The sequence below is a fragment of the Micromesistius poutassou genome (genome assembly GCF_964030765.1).
Source record: "Micromesistius poutassou genome assembly, chromosome: 19".
NCBI lineage: Eukaryota > Metazoa > Chordata > Actinopteri > Gadiformes > Gadidae > Micromesistius > Micromesistius poutassou.
Genome location: NC_140289.1, coordinates 3950859 through 3973482, shown reverse-complemented (window position 1 = coordinate 3973482; position 22624 = coordinate 3950859). Strand labels below are relative to the sequence as shown.

General features: G+C 48.1%; 1 protein-coding gene across 1 annotated transcript in view; it reads right to left on the bottom strand.

The window, feature by feature from the left end:
- The window catches only part of LOC311364260 (NBAS subunit of NRZ tethering complex-like), a gene marked incomplete at its 3' end in the record, with an annotated part of 28178 nt that extends 5808 nt beyond the window's left edge, over positions 1–22370 (bottom strand). Inside the window, exons 1-3 of the mRNA XM_084484256.1 lie at positions 22285–22370; positions 20992–21175; positions 2480–2619 (exon numbers count right to left, since the gene is read on the bottom strand). Coding sequence (XP_084340382.1) covers positions 2480–2619; positions 20992–21175; positions 22285–22319 — 359 coding nt within the window. The 5' untranslated portion in view covers positions 22320–22370. The remainder of the gene's footprint in view (positions 1–2479; positions 2620–20991; positions 21176–22284) is intronic.
- Between the last annotated feature and the right edge of the window lie 254 nt (positions 22371–22624).

Genomic DNA, 22624 nt, shown 5'->3' with positions numbered 1-22624 from the left:
CAGGGGAGTGACACACGGTGTGCGCACACACGCGCTCGCAAAACAAACACAAATGAACCGCGCGGTCCGCCCGTTAGAAGGAGCTCGGAGGCTTAAGAGGCTATCTGTTCAGGTTGCTGGAACACAGTGGCTCTTTGGAGGGCCAGGCGGGCCGTCATCCCCGACTCACGCGCGTCAACAACGTGGATTACCTTGGTGAGGCCGGCGTAGGCGCCGCCGGTGACTTTTATTTAACCTGCGCTCACCTCAGCAGGCTGATCCCATTAGCATTGTGCTGCGATGGCTTAAGCATAATGCAGCAGATAAAAAGGCAGAGTGGGACGGATTGTACACGGATCTGAATGAATATCAAGCGAGAGCGAGAGCTCTCTCTCTCTCTCTCCCTCTCCCTCTCCCTCTCTCTCTCTCTCTCTCCTTTCATGCGCGTTACAGCAGGATGCAGCAAAATTAGGCGTGATGCAGCAAAATGATTCAGAACAGTTTTGAGGCTTTGAGTACCACAATATGCTCGCACACACACACACACACACACACACACACACACACACACACACAGGAAATAAATTAAACTTGAACATCGAGTAATGAAAAGCTTTTAGAAGTTTTGACTCATTGTTCCCTTTCTGGTGCGTAAATAGTAGAGACAATTAGGAGGCGAAATTTGGAGCAATTTGAAAACACCTTTGCCTTACAAGTGTTAATGGCTCTGGTGTTAATACCTTCACACTAGTGTGTGACCAAAAAATGAAGTGGTGCACATTTTATTTTAAATATCCTCATCCCTCCCTCCCTCTCCGCTGTTGGCCGTTGAAAGAAAGAGGGGGGAGGGGGGCTATGCACTGGCCCAGCGATGACTCCAGCGGCAATCATAAAAGCACACACGCACACGCGCTTGTGCACGCTCAATCTCTTTCAACTCACTAGATTACACCATCCGTCTTCTTCCATTCTCTTGTCTCATCTACCACTCAAAAGAGGGGGGCTATTTCGCTCCTCCGATTGATGAAATGTCTGACGATTTCCTGCTGGGTTCTCGCTACTTTTCTGCCATTCTTTTTTTTTTTTTTTTTTAGACGATAGCATTAGCACTCCTGAAACCTATGTGCCTAGCGCTTTCTGCTCCTTCCTCCACCCCTTTGACCCCGTCATATCCTACAGGAGACACATTTAAACGTCTATTTCTCCAGGTCACCCTGACCCCATGTTAATAAATCGGATTCCCACCTCACCGAGTGGCTTCCGTTGCATCGAAACTAGCTCTATGGCTCGCCGAACAATGCAGTGGTCCAAGGTTAACTGGCTATTTGCCCAGAGTTGCTTGCTTGGACTGTTATAACATAACCTAATAATACATTCATTCACTACACCACTGCTCTCGGCGTGATTCCGGTGTGAGAGCAGTTTGTCTCATTAAAACTCCAATTCCAAGTTTCAGTCGGTAACAGAGCTTGGTCTTTCTCCAAATCGAGTTCCGGCCAAACTCCGAGCCCTGACGCGCTAGCCTGTGTCGCTTCCCGGCGGCCCCCCCCGCCCCCCTCTCGCTGCAGTCCCCGTGCTCGTTCTCGCAGTGAGCACAGCAGCGCAGAGGAAGAGCCATCAAATCATTAAGCACTTACCCATACGACTGCCAATGCACACTGGTGCTTGTAATTCACCAGCTGCTTCCAGGGGCACCTTGGGTTTCCGAAGCCCCCCCCCGCTAAAGTGGGCTTTTTCTCGTTTTCACATCAATCACGCGCTCTTCGGGTAGAAGCCATTACAATCTGCAGATGTACCCCTGTTTGCGTAAGACCTTTCTCCACAATAAGGCGGGTCGCGGCGTCGCCAGAGGGTATTCTGGGGGGGGCGGGGGGGGGGGGGGGCTGAGCTCATTAGCTCTATTATCCCAGGGGCCGCGGAAAAGGGAGTATGCACAATGCTAATCAATGCGTTTGATTAGCGCCGTGCCATCGTGCGTTTTTTCAGGCGATCCATAACAAGCCTCTGAATTTGTTCGCTTCAGAGAGTCGCTTCGGTAACCAAATGCCAAATCTCAAAGCCTCGGAAGAAAAGAGAAGAAGATCAGACTGTTGAAATACCAATCGTTTGTCATCGCTGTCAACCTTATTGTTGACAGTAATTTGTGTCATTAACGAGCCAACGCGTTGAAGGGTGCTGCAGCTGCACAGATACACAGAGTAGATAGCGACAAAAAAAACAAGCGATAAGCTAATCAAAACGCTGAACCACCACCCGGCGACCGGCCGTGAACGCGTGTGACACTTGTGTGCGAGCGAACAAAACAAATGTGATGAAAAAAAAAAGTCCTATGCTATTGATTTGACATTAGAAAAGATCTTACACTGGGGTACGTAAGGCACAGTCCTGATCGCAGCGACCCGGGTTCGATTCATCTCCGATACCTACCTGTCTATCTCACTCTATCATGAAGCATGAAAATGCAAAAATAAATCTTAAAAAAATAAATAAAACCTCTTACACTTCCTCATGCATCATGGGCGGCCAGGCCTGTAGGAGGAGCATGAGCTGCTGAAACTCCTCCCACTTGCGGGCGCTCCCCAGCAGGTCCAGGAAGAGGCTGTAGCGCTGGTCCTCCGTCTCCACGTCCTCCATCTCCACCTGAGGGAGGAGGAAACAAAATAGAATAATTCAATCCATATTTTGAATGCGCGCCAACCAAACCACCTAAGAACCTCTGAACGTTCCCTCTTGCCATTTGTTTAATATTAAACTAAATCTGGGCCGAACAGAGGTAATGCAATAGAAAATTAAAAGCCAAATTAACCAAAGCCCACGCGTACACTGCACACAAATACAGGCATCATCACAGGAGCGATGCAGCTGACATTTAGCTGGAAGCAAAAGGTGAAAGAAAGAGGAAACTGCAGGACAAGAAAAAGGAGAGAGAGAGTGAGAGAAAGAGAGAGAGAGAGAGCGAGAGAAAGAGAGAGAGAGATGAAATATTAGCACTACTTTCATGCATAGAGAAAAGGGAACGCCAGGGGAGAAAAGGGGGAGAAAGAGGGAGAGCATGAGAGTGAATGCAGAGGCGGGTGGGGGTAAATGTGGAAGGAGGAGGAGAGGGAAGGAGAGGGCGAGAGGGGGGGAAAGTAATTAATTTCCTTCTCCAAGGTTGGCTCCAGTGTGATTTAACAGCTCAGAGAGCGGCTGATTTCTGAGGGGAAAACTACATCCTGCCAAAGCATGGTTTCAGCAAAACTCATAGGGAACAAGCACGCTAGTGCACACACACTGACACACACACTAACACACACACATACACACACGCACGTGCCATACCAAACATATAGTGCGGCACAGCAACGGCATTTGCTGACAATATGAGTTAATAAATCCCCGGCCGCTAGAGGAACCCCAGTGCCGCTTGTTTGTACCCCAACCTTACAGAGTATCACCCTCCTTTGAAAATATAGGGGATCTAATCATCCGACGCAGGAAGGACACCGTCCCCCCACCCCCGGACACGTGGGCCCCGCCACCGGTGTGCACAGCCACTGAGTAAACGGGATGAACTTCGCCGAGGAGTGTATGTGGGAGGTAATTGGCTGTGTTTAGTCGCTGCGTGAGTGCATGTGATGAGCAAGGCAGGAGGATTTAAAAGGTGCACGGCTGAACACCCCCCCCCCGCCCCCACCGCCGACCCTTTGGAAATGGGAGGTCGTTCGGTGTGGTGGGGGGACACAAATAGAATCCTAACTACCTGCGAAAGGCCATTTTTCACTCCCCTGCTTTCAAGCTGTTCAAGACATAATCAAGACATGTCATCTACATTGCAGAGCGTGGCGGGCAAGTTTGTGAGTTTCCGATTCCAAACTTTGGCATTAATGTGGGCACCTTGAGCGACGAGGAACCTTTTCCCAATGAAAATCTTTGAAGTCTATATTTAATTTCTGTGTGTACTTGAGAATGCAGGCTCAGTGACATTGAGGGGAAACTATAATATATTGAGATTAAAATGTAATGGGTTTTTAAAAAAGAACAGATAGGTGCAAGACGCAAACACAGAGAGACGCGCATGAGACCAGCAAAGCGTGGACACGTTGAAAGACAGACACACTGTGAGAGATGCATTGATAGAGAGATAGAGATAGGAAGAGAGAGAGAGAGAGAGAGAGAGAGAGAGAGAGAGAGAGAGAGAGAGAGAGAGGGAGGGACAGGGAGAGGGAGAGAGCCCACCAGTCAGCAAGCAGGTGCTGATTACAAGCGACTCCCTCCACGCTGCTATCGCTCCATCCATCCTTTTATCCGTCCATCTTTCTCTTGATCAATCTTGACTTCATTAATTTTTTCCCTTCTACTTTTAATCCACATATTGCTCGGATGCGGTCTCCTTCTGAGTAGCTATTACAGCCTTTATAAGCCATAAGTCAGGCAGTTGTGAGGGTATTTAATGTGACGGATATTGCTTGATGATATTATAAGTCCCTTGGCTGAGCCTGGAGATCATATTATGGCAGCTATACCGGAACGGACAGAAACACGGGAGTACAAACAAGACACCTGTCCGTCACGTCTTACAAGCGCAAAACCAATCCCTAATCAATTTCTTTAATGGTGAATTCTGATTAAATGCTACAGCCAATGAGAGAGAAAGCGACAAACACATACTGTACGTAGCTGGGCTGTGGTTGTCCGAGGATACGTGTGACAGGTGTGTGAATGAGTGTGTATGTGAACGAGTGTGTATGCAAACGAGTGCGTATGCGAACGAGTGCGTATGCGAACGAGCGTGTGCCCCTGCAAATGGAACGATGAGCGGCCCAGCTGCTCATCGTTCATGGCCCCGGCTGTCATTACGGGGCCCACACAAGGCGTCGTAATGGGGGAATCACCCTGGAAGTAGCCGGGGTTTTGAGCGGGGAATGACACACAGGGATGTGGACCTGAAATACATGACAAAGAGAAGCCGGTGAGGACGTGATGACAACCAGTAGTTACCATGGCCGCTGTTGCCACCGCCGCCGGGCTCTGATAATGTTTCCGTTTCATTGTCAGGCAAGTGGAGGGAAGAAGAAAAAGTGGAAGGCCCATTTGGAAATTGGCTGCTTTAGCAGGGAGCTCGCTGGTGACTACAAATTGTAAAATTGCAGGACTGCAATAGAGACTGTTGAAGGAACACATTGAAATGGCCCTACATGGGTTCTCCGCAGAGTTAAAGCAGCATATTTTCCATAATGCTTCATGCTCGCAGGTTTGTGGTGTGCTGTGTGCTTCTCTCTGTGCCCAATATAGCACCTGTGCTGTTTGTGTGTCTGTGTGTATGTGTGTGTGTGTGTGTGTGTGTGTGTATGTGTATGTGTGTGCGTGTGCGTGTGTGTGTCTCACACACAAACAAACATATATGGATGGATGGATGGCCAAAGAAGCACTCACACCCACACCCACACATACACAAAGTCGTTTCTGGTTTTATTATAATTTGGTGCAAAGAGAAGCAGGCTGAGGTTTATCACCGGCACAGAGAAACCCTGCCTTATTGCACGCGGCTGTTCGGGGGTAAACAACAGCCGGCTCTGTAATTGCAGTTGGTTACACCAATTTCACATATAAATACACTCATATGAGGATCCTATAACCATGCTATTCCGATACATGTACATGACTGCCTATGCACACCAGTCCTCTGGAAGGGGGGCGAGATAAGAGAAAGGCATGACCAGTCAATATATTATGCCTTAAACACAATGGCCGTTCAGACGGTAATGGCTCTGCCCCGCCCGCTGTGTTAAAGTGAATAAAAATAATAACACTGAGAGATTGTATAGACTTTATACACAATCATTTCACACTATGTTGTGTCTTCATACGACACCCACTTAATACTATATAAGGCCCCAATTTAATATTGTTTACCATGTGGCCGTCTAATACAAAACGATGGTTCTAATGAATATTTCAGTGGGAAGTATGAAACATAAATTGAAATACTAAACACAGCCAGTGGGCCAAATTGTCACTTTTCTCTGCCCTTCTAATACATACAGGTCGAGCTGTGATATTGGAATTGGGGATGGATAACATCGCACGTTCCCTCACTTTGTACATGGGTTGGGCGCCATGCTTGAAGCATGCTCTGGAATTAAACCGATGAATTAGGATCTGCCCATCATGACCGACTTCGATTCAATAAAAATACACCAGACATGCCGAACTCTGTATCTAACGTGATCAAACACCAGCATGAACCAGCATGAACCTCCGGCTGTAGTCGAAACCTAAGCCTGTTGGGCATGGGCGGAATTAGTTTGGGGGCAACGGGGGGGGCCAAGGCCTTAGTCCCCCTTAGCTCAGCCCTAATGCCGCCCATGCTGGGACAACCGCAGTTTAGCAGGATTACCACTGAGCAAAGTAAACAGAGGATACAGAGCAGCAGGGCAGCATTGATACAAGGGGGAGCCAGCAAATTAGTTTCGCACTTATCTTATAGAAATATTGCTGCGTGTTTAAAGAGACTTAGCGGGGGAAGATTCCCCCCCGTCTGTATTGTATTTCAACGCAGGGGTGTGTTGTTTTTCATCTAAATGTAAATGTTAAGGTGGGGGAGGAAATTGAAATCACTTTGCTTTGCAGTTTCCGAGTCTGTGAAGTCTCCTCGTCTAGTCTCTAAAGCACTGCGTTTAGTGCAGATGATCTCTCGCAATGTTTATCATCAGGCATATCTAATGTGTAATGTCGCGTCGGAAGCCAGACACATGCCAGAAGCCAGACACATGCCAGAAGCCGCAACCCCGAGAGATAGGCAAACAACTGACGAAAATAAAGGTGACAGTTTAATGCAAATGTTCTTTCAACGTGGTGCGAAAGCGAAAGGGGGGAGGAGAGAGGAGACAGAGTCAGAGCTCTTTTGAGGAACGAGTCGATAAACAAGCCCAACATCTGGATCCCTCTGGGCCTGGCTCTGTGCAGCATTGAGTAGGGGCTGGAAGAGGGGTGAGGGGGGCTCTGTAGGGGGCACGGGCTCTCGGTGCTATGCTAAACCACTTAACATTGAAGGAGGTAATGCTATGCTGGAATGATGAAATATTTAACTCTATTTGGAGGGTAAAGGTAAAGGGAGTGTCTGTCTGTCTGTCTGTCTGTGTGTGTGTGCCAATTTGAACACACAAAAGCTCCTGGGAAAGGGGGACAGTTGATGGTGGCAGAGATGATGGTGTCAAATGGCACGCTAGCAGTCGTCTCCTCTCTGACCACTAACACAGTGGAGAATGTTGGAAGCACATTCCCCGTCATCCCCTCGGCTGAATTAAAATGTCTGTCACAACGCGTTGGCAGTGAAGCAGGTCAGCTTTATTGTTAAAAATTCCCAGGCCTGGAATGTGTTGCCATGACGCCGGGACTCCCAGAGAGTCATGACCCTGTCAATATTTTCCCAGACTTGGGTGGCAGATCCCTCATGGGAAATGTAACCCTGGGCTTGGGGGTCTGCACAGGGAGGTCAAAGGCATGGAGATCAAGTGACTGGACTTGACCCCCGCGTCTCTGGGAGGTCAGGGTAGAGCGTTGCTCAGAGGCACTCAGGTGATATATTTTGACATGTGAAATATGCTTTCAGACTAAAGTTTTCCTTTACGAGTTTTCCTTTACCTTTCCTTTATGTCAAACCTCCTATTTCTAACCCTAACCAACTGGGTATCACTAGAAGCTTAAATTTTCAGGCTAACGAGGACACAACACCTTCAAACAAAGATAAACGATAATATAGAATTATTGCCCGTATTTATGAGTTATGTCAGGAAATAGTGAAGACGGCGATAAGCTGAACAGTGCTGCGGCGTAGCTAATGAAGCTAATTAGCAGGCACATTTGATGGTGGTATGGGCGCTGTATACCACATGGCTACGACGCCCCGCTTAAATTAGCGACGTGAACGACTAATGAGAAACGCGTGGCGAGAGTCGTCAAAAGAAAGAACAGGTTTCAAAGGCTAACAAATCCCCTCAGTGAATAAATATATCTGGATGACTGCTGTCCACACAGAGCGACACACACACACACACACACACAGAAACAGAGAGAGCGAGAGAGAAACCAAGAGAGAGACAGAGAGACAGAGTCACAGAGAGAGAGAGAGAGAGAGAAAAAAATAGAGAGGGAAAGAGAGAGATAGAGAGCGAGTAAGCAAGATGGGAGTATTAGTTGATTGGAGGGATGTAAGACTCTCTCTCTCTCTCTCTGTCTGTGTTTGGCCTTTTACTGAGTGCATTGCGAATGAGCTCATCAATATTCATTCCAGCACTCTGGGCAGGGTCCCCAGCGGTGGGCAGAATAAAGTTGCAGAGGTCGCACATTTCAGCGGGGGGGATGGAGAGGGATCGAGACAGAAGGAGCGAGAGAGCGAGACCAAATGACACAGATGGTGAGAGAATAAGTAAGAATAATACAAATTGAGATGTGGCATGCGAGCTGGAAGCCGCTTTCCACCGGCAACGGGTGCAGAGGGAGGGACGTCGAACCCCACAGCAACACACACACACACACACACGCATACACACACCTGAATACAAACACACACATGCAAACACACATTCCCCCCCACACACACACACACACACACATAAGTTATAACACACCTGCACACACACACACACACACACACACACACACACACACACACACACGTAAAAGATATGACATTCAAGACATTGACCCCTGTTTCATTACACCCTCATCTCCTGCCATTTCCCTCCCCGAAAAAAACTAATTAGGACAACAACTTGTTAGACTATTCAAAACAATTTGGTCTGTGATGTATAAATAATTTTCCATTAGCTCGCCCCAAATGAGGGAAGACACACACACACACACACACACACACACACACACACACACACACACACACACACACACACACACACACACACACACACACACACACACACACACACACACACACACACACACAGATTAAATATTAACCGCCGTTATTATCAGCAGCCTCAATGTTTTAATATTTCTATTTCAATATTTGGGGCTTCAACCCCGCCCTGCGTTAATCATGCATGCATGGGCATATGGATCTCATGCATATTGAGAGGCTGAGGGGGCAAGGACAAATGGAGTTCCTCATTATGCACCTGGCAGTGCGTGGATACACGTGTCAATGCCTCAGGAGTCCCAGCAGCTCACTGGCTGCCACGCCGTGCCACTCAACTGTAGCACTCAACCAGGCGGGAGCACAGGCTCTTACCCTGTTGCTTTAGACACAGACACACGCACACACACCCACAGACAGCCACACACATACATAAACATAGACAAAGTGCGTCAAAGATCCGTTTTGGCACACATTATTGGCACTCTACTCTCTCCCCCGACCCCCCCATCCCCTGCCTTCTCCCGTTCCAATGTGAGACAACAACGCATAAATCAACTTTTACAGCAGCCAAGAAGAATAGATAAAAGTTGGCAACGCAGGCAGCCTTTAACAGCCATGTTAATCTAACGCTTAAAGTAGCCATCATGACAGTGACCCTTTGACCTGTAGCATTAAGGCAGCAGCCAGCCGTAACACATTTATAATTCATCTGCTCGAGAAAAACTCTCATATATATATATATATATATATATATATATATATATATTTATACAAACACTCTCTTCTCTGTTTAGTTCTACTCTCACTTGACCAACTCTCCAAGCATTTCACTGGCTGATCACTTCCAGTCAAGGCTAACCGAGTTTTCAACACCTGTCCGTCTCCTTTTCCCAGTGCCTACCCCCCTTGTCCTCGGCATCAGAGTTGTCCAGAGTTGTGTCATGTTAACATTCAAGTACATTCGCAGTGAGGCACAACGATCGGTATCATTACTATGGATCAGCTCGCTATAGCCGTTCGCTAATACTAAATGATGTATGTGTGTGTGTTTGAGGGAGAGAGAGAGCGAAAACCCAGGGGAAAGAGGATGAGTGAACACCTGTGTGGGTTTGAGAGAGAGGGCGATAAAAAGCAAGGTAGTATAAGGGGGAAGAAAGAGAGAGAGAGAGAGAAACACCATCTGTGTGAGTTAATCACTCCGTTGTGCCGGCGCATCGCTCCCACAGATGTGGTATCACATCCAGTGGTGTCGTTCTTTCTCTCTTCCCCTTTTATCCCTTCTTCGTTTTCTAGTGACGGTCATTGGTGGATTGGTGCGAGGGGGCCCTGGATCCTGGGCCACCTCGGGTTAGCGGCAGCGGCAGTGTGGAACCGTGTTCTGGAGAGAGCTGGGGGCGCGGGGGGGGGTTCACTTGGGTGCACGCACACTAACACACACACACACACACACACACACACACACACACACACACACACACACACACACACACACACACACACACACACACACACACACACACACACACACACACACACACGCACAGGCACACACACACAGTCCTAATTCTGGGTGCTTCCTATAAATGCAGGTTCAAAGCATTTGAATCCCTACGAGACACGGGACGTTCTGTTGCAACTCTTTTCTTTACACACCGAGACATGGCCATGTCTCAGACGGACGCATCATGATAACATCGGCCCCTGCTCTTAAATAATAACACAAGTAAATCGGCTTGATAATATTTTTTTGTATAATTGCCACTTCCTGAATGTGTACTCAGCGAGATTGGAGTGGGAAAAGGCATACATCAAATATTCTCAATTCCCCTGCTGTCATGTAAGGGGATGGGAACATTCACCCCCTCATAGCACAAGCCGCGCACGTACTTGTGTGGCTTTGCATGCAAATTTGCGCATGGCTGCGTGTGTGTGTGTGTGTGTGTGTGTGTGTGTGTGTGTGTGTGTGTTTGGTTGGTTGTCGTTGTCACTCTCGGCCTACCCCCACACCCCCTGATTACAATATGTCCAGAAGCGACAGCCTTCTCTAATTTTCTAGTTAATTGGTGCAAGGCAAATGAGAGTCAGCACCCCATTTCACCAACAGAAAGAAGGAGAAACAAAGGCAGGGAGGAAGGGAGAAGGAGAGAGAGGGAGCAAGGGTAGAGAGAGAGAGAGAGAGAGAGAGAGAGAGACCAAGAACGAAACACACAGAGAGCTTTGGTATGGGCGAGGTAGCACAGGCTAGGCTGGGTCATGGCTGGTGGTTGGAACTGAACTGCTGAAACTGTAAGCAAGATGGACGACGGCAAGGCCCCGGAGACACGGCCAAGGACAAGCATCATTGAAATGCAAAGGTGTGTGTGTGTGTGTGTGTGTGTGTGTGTGTGTGTGTGTGTGTGTGTGTGTGTGTGTGTGTGTGTGTGTGTGTGTGTGTGTGTGTGTGTGTGTGTGTGTGCACGAGCGTGTGCGTTGCTTGCTGATAAAGTGCCGGTCCGGGGTGTTGATCCAGATGAAGTGGTTACAATACGGCTCAGCGTTACGGTAAAGATCGAGGTTAGGGGTGGTTAAGTGTCAAAGCATATCTTTGCTCGGTTAGGGCACTAGGCACCTGCATTATGCAACTTCCGTCACCCTCCTTCGCATCTTCGCATGGGATTAAATCCACCAAGCCTTAAGTCGCGGACAAAATAGCCATGGTTCTAAGGGAAAGCCGGAGAGACGAGATCAAGGACATGGAATCCGAAAGAGCATGCGGCTCGTGCCTTTGCAGTGTGTGCAGAGGGGTGGTGCCGATGGACTGTGTGGGAAGCGTGCCGAGGTGATAGACTGAGTGAGACCGAGCCAGAAGCCTCCAAGCCTACAGAAAGCACAGGGTGTTCAGCTCTCCTCATCTATATTAGATATATAGCAGACTGCAAGGTCACACAGCACACCCATAGATAGGTGAGGAAGAGAGATGACGGGAGGGAGAGAGGGAGGGAGGGGGAGAGGGAGAGGGTGGGAGGGGGTGGAGGAGAGGGAGTGGGTGGGAGGGAGGGAGGGGGAGAAGGGAGAGGGGAGAGGGAGAGGGAGAGAAAGATTGAAAAGTGGTTTATTAGCGAACAACACTCCATCCATTGGTTTGTTTGGCGGGGGAAAGGTAGGTCTGTATCTGCACATGAACTGTGTCGGCGATTGCTGTCCGTGGTCAAAGCGCAAGATCACAATTGTATGAGGGTGTGAGTGTGCCTGCGCACACACACACACATTCACACACAAAACGATGTGTTTTACATCTGGCTCGCAGTTCGACACAAAACACAAAACACCGGCAGGGTTCCCGCTGGCAAGTGTGCGTGTGATTGTCTTTGTGCTGCTGTGTGTTTTGGTCTGGATGTGGATGTGGATATTAATTCCAGCACAGCGATCAGGACCATAGTAATTACAAACACAGCGTTAACCTAACAACTGCATTAAAGGGAGCATTTAATTAACAAGCAACAGGTGCATGCTATTAATGTGCATGTTCACACAGGATAGTATTGACCCACATACCTACAAGCAGAAAGGTTCACACACACACACACAAGCACAAGCACACACACACACATACACACACAAACAAACAAACACACACACACACACACACTTCATCGCAAGACAAAAAAAAACGCTATCATCTGGCTTTGTTTTTTGTCGAAAAGGTTACAATCTGTATTTATTCCTGGGACGGGTGTCTATCGGACAGAAACATGACACACGTGGGACAAACTGAATCCCAGCTTCTTTTCCGCCACTATGCTACTACGACGCGTGTTGAAGTTCCAGACGTTGGCGCGCAAAAATAGAAAGGAACAACATGCCACGGCCATTTTGTTCTTCGTACCGTGAAAGATGCAACCGTGGTAACACAGGACTAAAAAGAAGAAATTAATGGATACAAAAAGCTAGTCGCCACAGTAACATTTTCACTGGCCTGCTTTCTGCTGTTTACTGACCCTGTTTCTGGCACGTTTGTGACGTTGAACGTGGAACACCAGGAATAGAACGTGAAGGCATCCTCTTCTAGTGACAATCGCCTGTTTTTAGCGGGTTTTCCTGCGCCCTAGACACACAAAACATTTGGCTGGAAAAAGGGTATTAGCTTATCCCACCCCTTTTCTCTTCAACAGTTCAGTCCAAAATGAGTGTATTCTTCTGTGGTACAAAAAGGCCAAAAAGGCAGGACACACGGGCTCACAACCGAACACACACACACACACACACACACACACGGTACCATCAACGCTCACAATGCACGGGCCCTCCGCATGCAGACGGCCGTGACATTTGGACGGCCCGTCGTTATGACTGACCATCTGAAATGAAGTCACAAGATCTAGTTCAGAGACGATCTCACGACCCTGGGCGCCATCGTCTCCCTACTAGCCCAAATGTCACTGTTTCCATTTGTCTCATCAATACCTCCTTTCCTACCTCCACCCTCCCTCCCCTCCCTTCTCCTTTACTCCCTCCCTCCCTTGTTTCATCCTTGCCTCCCCCCTCCTCCTCCTGACCTTCCTCTCTCCCTCTTTTATTCTGTACTTTTTTTTGATCCATTGTGCACGTGCGTGTAATGCATGCGTGTGTTTGCATGTCGCTGGTCTTGCATGTGTGCCTGTGCCTCATCGTCTTCATCGCGGTGTGTCTGCTTCCTGGGAGGTCAGGTGGCATTTGGCCGGCTGGCGGGGATTGAGCGGCGCTGAGGGTAATGGTGATTATGATGGCGGTGATAGGAGGTGACGACACGGAGAACAGGGCTGTATCTCTCTCTCGCCCATCGTCCCGTCCATCGGGGTGTGTGTGTGTGTGTGTGTGTGTGTGTGTGTGTGTCTCTGTGTCTATGCTTTGTGTTATGCTGTGTGCGTGCATCTCTGTGTGCGTGCGTCTGTGTGTGTGCGTGCGTGCGTCTGTGTGTGTGCATCTGTGTGTGTGCATGTGTGCCTCTGTGTGCGTGCGTGTGTCTGTGTGCACGTGCTCCCTCTGCGTTTCTGTGCGTGTGTGGGCGTATGAGAGAGAGAGAAGCGGTGCTACTCATTCATTGGGTGGCCTTTTCCCACTGACGTGGACCCGGTCTGACCCGGGGGGGGGGGGGGGGGTAGGCGTCATTAACGCGGCATCAAACACAACATGGCCTGTCTCCCCGTCATCACCAGCCGGCGGGCTGCAGCACACGCACGTTGATGCATAGTGCGGGTGCTTTTGCGAAAAACACGCCTCAATTTCAAATGATTAAAACTGACTTCAGTCGAGATCAAGGAGACGGTGGACGGTGGGAGGCTGACGGACCATGTAGATGCGCATGATTCAATCGCTGAGACACGGGCGATTCCTCAGGCAGTGGCACGCTGTGTTATGAACACTCTGATGTAGCCAGGGCAAAAAGACGTGTGTGTGTGGGGGGGGGGGGGGAGAGAGATGTTTACCTCCCCAAAATGATGGGGCTTGTTTCGGACTTGAGACATGTGTTTGCGCTGAGGCTATGGTGGATCGTTACTGACCTATTCTCAGAACACCAGCTAAGAAACTGCAGGCCAACTTTCTGGCACGTTTGTGACGTTGAACGTGACACACCAGAATTACATCGTGAAGGCATCCTGTTCTAGTGACAATCGCCTGTTTTTAGCGGGTTTTCCTGTGTCACAAATCCCAGCCTAGACACACAAAACATTTGGCTGGAAAAGGGTAATAGCTTATCCCACCCCTTTTCTCTTCAACAGTTCAGTCCAAAATGAGTGTGTTCTTCTGTGGTACAAAGAGGCCAAAAAGGCAGGACTCATGCACGCATGCACACAGGCACGCATGCATGCACGCACGCACACACACACACACACGCACATGTCAATTGAAGGCAGACCACCTGAAGTCGAAGCGCATCACAGATAGATCAACGTTTGAGACATCCGCCGATACATTTCTGGCAGGGTGATAGGGAAAAAAAAAAAACCTTCGCCACATTGTTCAAGCATGACAAGGATAATGAGAAAATGAGAGATTGGAACAACAGCTTTCCTTTTCGCAACTTCCTTTCACAACTCCGTGACGATGTGGCATAGTGGAGGAGAAAGAATTCCTACAATTGATTGTATTCAGTCAAAGTCTTATTTGATTAATGTGTTATTTCAATTGTTCCCGGGTGCAGCGATTGCACATGCCGTACACCGAGGCACTGACAATAAATACAGTCCACAGACATTAGATCTCAGCCTACAAAGCGAGTTGGAATTGAAAACTTCCAGGAATGAGTGGCATGAAGAAACAAACTTTGATTACACAGTAAGTGAGTAAGCCTGGATAATTATATATCCATTTTTTATCAAATAAGTGCTCTAACAGACACTTTAAAATGCAAATTTGTGTCACGAACACTGAGGCTATTTGTCAAAGTGGCAATGCGGTGAGTGTGTAATGAACGTTCTGCAGCAGGGAAAGCTATTAGAAACCATTAAACAGATCAAAAATGGACACATTTAAGGAGGTGGGCTTCCTGAGAGGGGTTTTGATTTATTGACTGTGGAATAAGGGACATGTTTGATGACCTCATTAAATCATTGTAGTCGAACAGCGCCATTAAAGTGAGCAATAAAAAAGATATTCAGAAATTAGAAATGTGCTAATGCTGCAACCTGTGTATGGTAATGGTGACCTCACGGACAGAGATTACAGCTAATAAATGGCTGTTGTGGAAAATAAAAAGGGACCACTGGTAAAGTAGTTAGTGTTTAAGCACCAAAACGGTTTACAGTCTAATGAGAATCAAAATGAGTGACTGGATGAGTGGACGCGGTCAACCTTGCTCTTGGCTGTGTTAAGTTAAATTTGTTGGTGCCTCTATTATATTATTTATGGTAGCCATTTCCGTGTTACTCGGCAGCGCGCAGTGTTTAGGATGTACTTTGCGTGTGCCATGGGTTGACCGCCGATGTGGCGATGCTGGATTGTCATGCTGTGGAGAGCCTGAATTAATGTACTATAAAAGTTGACTAAGAACAATTATTGCAGTTTAACAGGGCGTGTAGAGTATGTAGGAATATTTACTATAAAATCTTGATCAACCTACCTACTCTCACGAATAAGACCTCAGATCAACATTGAAACTATGATGGCAGAAAAGCTTGGATCTGGGGGAAAGGGGCGTTTCATATACCTTTGCTTCAAATCTAAACCAATCCCGCTGCTGGGGGCCGGGGATCTGTAGACGAACATAACGTGGAATGGATTGCTTCTGGAAACAGCCCAACCCGTGGAACCGCAACAATCACGATATTGCTGACCATTAATCTGGGCTCCAGAAGAGCACTGATAACTAAAAACGATAGCATCATCTTCCCAATGACGCTATCCCTCTTAGTTATCATTGCTCCAGAAGAGCACTGATAATTAAAAACGATAGCATCATCTTCTCAATGACGCTATCCCTCTTAGTTATCATTGCTCCAGAAGAGCACTGATAACTAAAAACGATAGCATCATCTTCCCAATGACGCTATCCCTCCTTGACCAACAGCAGTGAGTAAACTAAAATGTCCTGTTCGGACACCAGCTTCCTCAGAGTAAGTTTCTCCAAAAGTTTAAAAACAAACCTGTGTAGTAGACTGGTTTGTGTAGAAATACACTTGTTCAAATTGTCTTCTGAAAGCTCTTCTTGCCTATGAGTTTATCTTCAAATGAAGATCTCCGTAACAAACCAGGAAACACTTTGTTACTCCACCCCTTGCCGCTTTTGGTTTGCGGCCCGGGTTCTGTACAGTCTCCCCCCAGAAGAACAGCTATAGTACTGACGAACTTCTGGATCAGAGATCACAACCTACCAAACAGCCACAACATCATAGAGAGAGAGAGAGCGAGAGCGAGAGCGAGGTTGTGGTTTCTGATACTTTGCATTAAAAGTAGAAAGATGGCAGGCTGGGAGATTCATTTCCAAGATCAAAGCAGCATTTTTCTTCAGGCTTGTTACCAAGTGACATCTCTTTCGTAAATCAAGACATTCCCAAAGAGTCAATGTGTGTGTGTGTGTGTGTGTGCGCGTGTGCGTGTGCATGTGTGTGCGCGTGTGCATGTGTGTGCGCGTGTGCATGTGTGTGCGCGTGTGCGTGTGAGTGAGTGAGTGAGTGACAGAGAGAGACAGAGAGAGAGTGTGTGTGGGGGAGATGGTATTAATTTAAGAGTGCATAGACACATGCATGATGTCTCGGTGCATCATACCCATTTATGTACATGTGCATGCGTGTATGTGTTTATGTGTTTATGTGTTTATGTGTGTGTGTGTGTGTTGACGCGTGCACAGTTAACACACACTAACACAAACTCTTCTCCCGCCTTGCTTTTGATCACGGACCACCCCCCCGTGGAGTCCAACAGAGCGCCGCGGGGGGGTGTGGGCCACGGTACACCACGGCACTACCGCAGCACAGTACCGCTGTCATTACATCCGCCCGGTTGTCAAGCGATGACGGCCACGGCAACCGCCTATATGTATGGGTAAATGTCAAATGTTAGCGTACGCGTGTGAGTGTGCTTGTGTGTGGCGTGGGAAGTGGGTGGAAGAAGGGGGAGGGGGGGGTGTAATGGTGGGTTATATGCTGACGTGTAGAGGGGGGACGGGAAATCAGTGGGCGATCGACCTCCGTTTGCATGTACTTTCCCTACAGTCCATCCATCACCAGCCTTGTCAGACTTGATCGTTCCTCTCTCTCTCTCTCTCTCTCCTGATGCTCAATTACCCCTAGTGTCCCAGCATCTCTCGTCCATGCTTATCTCTCTCACCCATGCTTCAAAGAGTCTCTCTCGCCCATGACACCTTTGTACACTCTCTCTCATCCATGCCTTTCTCCACCTCTCTCTCCGTCTCTCTCACTCATGCTGCTCTCTCCCCCGCTCATCCATGACACTCTCTCTCACTCTCTCTCTCTCCCTCTCCCTCCCTCCCTCTCCCCTCCGTGTCCAAGTGTTAGCAGCATGATTGGGTCAGAGCGGAGCATCACCATGTGTGTGTGTGTGTGTGTGTGTGACGGGGGGGAGGGTGGGGGGGGGGGGGGGGGTACAGGCTCCTGAGGGTGCCAGCAGGGCCGGCCCGAATTACACCGCCTCTCCTCTCTACGGGGCGAGTGCAGCAGAAGGGGACAGTGACACGACGGCCCAATTAGAGGGGAGAGATCGAATACATAGAGAGGCCTGTTTGTGTGTGTGTGTGTGGGTTGATGTGTGTGTACGTGTGTGTGTGCGCGTGCCTTTATGTGTTTACATGTGTGCATGTTTGTGTGTGCCTGTATGTGTGCGTATGTGTTTATATGTGTAAGTGTGTGCGCGCGTGTGTGTGTGCGCACACGCAATTACACTGTCGCCATGTGTATGTCGTCCCCCCCCCGTGGATTTCTCTGAAATCTCTGCTAGTGGGGGGGGGGGGGGGGAGAAAGAATAATAAATGGATGTGGGATTTATTTGAAGTGTGTCAGAAATAAGTAAGAAATCAGAGTTGAAAAATATATAGAAAAAAAAAGGCAAAAATGTAAATGATATTTTTTCGCCTCAAGACAAGACAGAAGAGAGCTATACTCAATCTGAAATTATTCCCCCACTTAAAAGGGGACATCCTTTACAAGATTAATTAACTGAACCTGTGGATGTCTAATACGTTTTTGAGAGTGTGTGTGTGTGTGTGTGTGTGTGTGTGTGTGTGTGTATTTCAATGATGTGTGTGTGTGTGTGTGTGTGTGTGTGTGTGTGTGTGTGTGTGTGTGTGTGTGTGTGTGTGTGTGTGTGTGTTCCGTCAGAGCCTGCCAAATGTCAGGAGCACTCCCAATTAGTTAACGAGACCTGGCCCTCACACACCTGTCTACCTGCCCGACCACGGCCCAGAGCTATACGCATACATTTACATATTAATTAACCACCCCAGGCCCTTTAATTAGCCACACAGGGGGACGGGGGGGCAGAACCCCTCCAACATGAGGTGAACATACTCACAACACCCCCCATGTGCAAACAGGTCATCCACTACAAACATAGAAAAGCACACACACACACACACACACACACACACACACACACAAGCGCACACGCACAAATTTACAAATGTGCATATTTATATAAGGACAGTAAAAATTTCAAAATCTGTCACATTTCTAAATGCTTTCACTTGCTCCCCTATTCCCATTTCACAGCATATGCACGTTTTAAGAGCCAGCATTGTCTCTAAGTATCGCCAGGCTACCTCATCCTGGCTGGGCTGTGGTATGAGGCAGACCCTGACCCAAATGACTGCTAATTAAATTCATGATCCGAAAGCCAACGAGTAATGCTGCCAAAAGACTTGGCCAAATGTTGTCCGACTACAGGCGACAGTTGGCACGCCCTGTTTCACCCATTGTTATTCATTTGTCCTGCTTTGTATGAAGATTCCCGAATCAGGAAAAGGTTTAATGGTGAAATATACAGTAAATGCGTGCATACTTCAAGGTAAACCAATCCTCACATTGTTATAGTAGAGAAAGAGACACAGAAAGAGACAGAGAGCTAGATAGAGACAGAGACATAGAGAGAGACAGAGACATAGAGAGAGAGAGAGAGAGAGAGATAGAGATAGAGATAGAGAGAGAGAGAGAGAGAGAGAGAGAGAGCACAGGAGAGAGAAGGAGAAGGAGAGGGAGAGGGAGAGAGAGGGAGAGAGAGAGAGCACAGGAGAGAGAAGGAGAAGGAGAGGGAGAGGGAGAGAGAGGGAGCGAGCGAGCGAAAGAGAGACAGAGATACAGAGAGAGAGAGAGCAAGAAAGAGAGAGGGAGCAAGGAAGAGACAGGGAGCAAGAGAGAGAGAGCGAGAGAGACAGCGAGAGAGGTATAAAAATGGGCATGTTGTTGTTTTGTACCTATACCTATACACTAAAGGTTTCGGCGGGTTTGTTAAGAACACAGGTTCATTGTTGACATTCTCTATGTCCAGATGTAAATCAGCAATGATTGTTGCCCACCCCCTCTTGCAGTGAAGACTCGAGAATCAATTGACTGATTGATCCATGCTATTTGCTTTACACTAACATTATTCTAACTGCAGACCTCAGTCTCTATCCTCTTCCCTGCTTTTCAAAAGCAGTGTGTTTTTGTGTGTGCAAGTGTGGATGCAGGAGTTTAAAAATAAGAAATCTGTGTGTGTAGGTGTTTTAAAATGTTAAATGTGTGTGAAGAGCAATGCATGCGATAATAGGTGTGTTTTGTGGGGTGTCAGAACAAAGCGCTGCACTATACTGGTGATGTCGGATCACTGTGCTTATCCAATCGGCTGGAAATTCCAAGTCCAATTAGTGTGAACACCTCCTCACCTCTCCTCCACATCACACCCCCACCTTCTGCTTTTTAATCCATCTGAAAAACCTTTTAAATATGCCCCGGCTCACATTGCAAACCGCAAATATTCCAAACCGCACTTTAGCCGAGTTTAACCGAGTTTACTTTATAAAGTCTGAGTACACTGGTTTCATTTACGGCTAGGTTCGTTTCGGTGTGTGTGGGGGGGGTGGGGGGGGGGGGGTTTACAAGATGAACTCTGAACAGAACGTATGGTGGACATACCCTTGCCTGGACAGGAAGCACTATGGGAGTGCCTGCCCCAAGGACATGCACAGGAAAAAAAAACGATGTAACCGTTTTTGTTAATATTTAATATCTGGCCTTTGAAGTGCTGACCTCCAGGGCGGGGCGTTTCAAGTGTGTTTCTTTGTGTGTTTGCGTGTGTTTGTGCGCACGTTTCTGTGTGTGTGAGAGGTGGGGGGTGGTTTGCATGTTTAAGTGTGTGCATGTGTGTGTGTGTGTGCGTATATGTGTGTGTATGTGTGTTTTTAAGTGTGTCTGTGTGTGTATGAGACAGTATGTGTTTCAGTGTGTGAGACACAGAGAGAGAGAGAGAGAGAGAGAGAGAGAGAGAGAGAGAGAGAGAGAGAGAAGGGGGGGGGGTCAAAATGTAAAATAAGTGTGTTTGCATGTTTGTGCATGAGGGTGTGTGCGAGAGAGAGAGAGAGAGAGAGAGAGAGAGAGAGAGAGAGAGAGAGAGAGAGAGAGAGAGAGAGAGAGAGAGAGAGAGAGAGAGAGAGAGAGAGGGGGAGGGAGGGACAGAGGGAGTGCGTGCGTGCGTGCGTTTGTGCCTACCGGTCGGTCCTTGAGCACGGCGCGGGTGCGGTACAGCAGCAGCAGGCGAACGTCGGCGTCCCGCAGGCTGAAGCTGTTCTCCAGCGTCTGCAGCACGCTGATCCGCGGCCGCACCGGCAGGGCCGCGTCGCTGCAGAACGGACGCAGCCAGGCCAGCAGGTCGTCCGAGGTCACCGCGCTGTCGCTAGGCGACCGCCGAGGCGGAGAGACACAGAGAGAGAGAGAGAGAGAGAGAGAGAGAGAGAGAAAGAGAGAGAGAGAGAGCAAGAAGGAGAGCAAGAGAGCACGAGAGAGAGAAGGAGAGAGCACGAGAGAGAGAGGGAGCAAGAAGGAGCGAGAGCGAGAAGGAGCGAGAGAGAGAGAGAGAGAGAGAGAGAGAGAGAGTAGTAGTAAGTATAAAAATGGGCATGTTGTTGTTTTGTACCTATCCCTACCCGCCCGGTTTGTTAAGAACACAGGTGACATTCTTTATGTCCAGATTGCAATGATTGTTGTTCTACCCTCTCGCAGTGAAGACTGGAGAATCAATTGACTGATTGATCCATGCTATTTGCTTTACACTCACATTATTCTAACTGCGGACCTCAGTCTCTATATCTGTGAGAATGCGCAGTATGGGTATGTAGGAAAATAATTGAATAATACAATTTAATTATTGGATACAACTACCTCGCCAGGGCCGTTAATGCCTTACCAGTGTTGGACAGACCACAACACAGCTATTGGAAAACTAAACACTCTTTTGGGAAAAACCCTCGTTTGGATGTCAATGGCCCGCCAGCTGCCCAGTTTCAGAACGCGTCTGTACCTCGGGGGGGGGGGGGGGGGGGGGGGGAGGGGGTTAGTTGTACAAAAAACAGGGCTAGTTCACATCGGGAAACAGACAAAGTCAACTACCAACCAGGAGCCTTGTCAAACAGGCCAAGTCCGTCCTTTGAGACCAATTAAATTGTACCTCTTAAAAAACTCTGGCTTCTTTAATATTTATTACATCATTTAGAAGACCTTTTTCTCTAACCCAAACGATTTGAAGTGAAGACAGATACAAGTCATTAAGTAGCGCCCACTAATGGATGCCTAAGGGTAGGCTGAGGACAGTGTGGCCTGAACCAAGAGCCTCTGGATGGGAGTCAAACGGCCAAATCAGCCACCGTGGCTTTTCATTTCCTTGAGTGAGTTTGTGTGTTGCCCACAAACTCACCCCTAAACGGAGAGAGTAAGGGCACAAGAGAGAGAGAGAGAGAGGTTAGAGAGAGAGAGATTGAGAGAATTCAGAGGGACTGTTCCACTTACCCACTCTGCACGTGGTGGTGTACAGCGGTCACCATGGCTTCCAGAACAGTAAGGGGTTGTGGGTAATCTGCCTCGCCATCTGGGTCCCCACTGCAAAGCAAACCCTCATGTTATAAATTCAATATCAACTTCTCTATCATTTACTTTGGGAGGAATGGCAGATTTTACCCCTGGAACCCCATGAGGAAACGTAACGGAAGAAAAACAACAACCAAATTCAATTAGATGAAGTTCAAAAGTGCCACGATTGGAAAAAAAAAACGCTGTGTGTACAGTGTCAACAGAAAACACACAAACACACACAGACCCTTTAAAGTTGTGCTCAGCACGAAGGCACAAC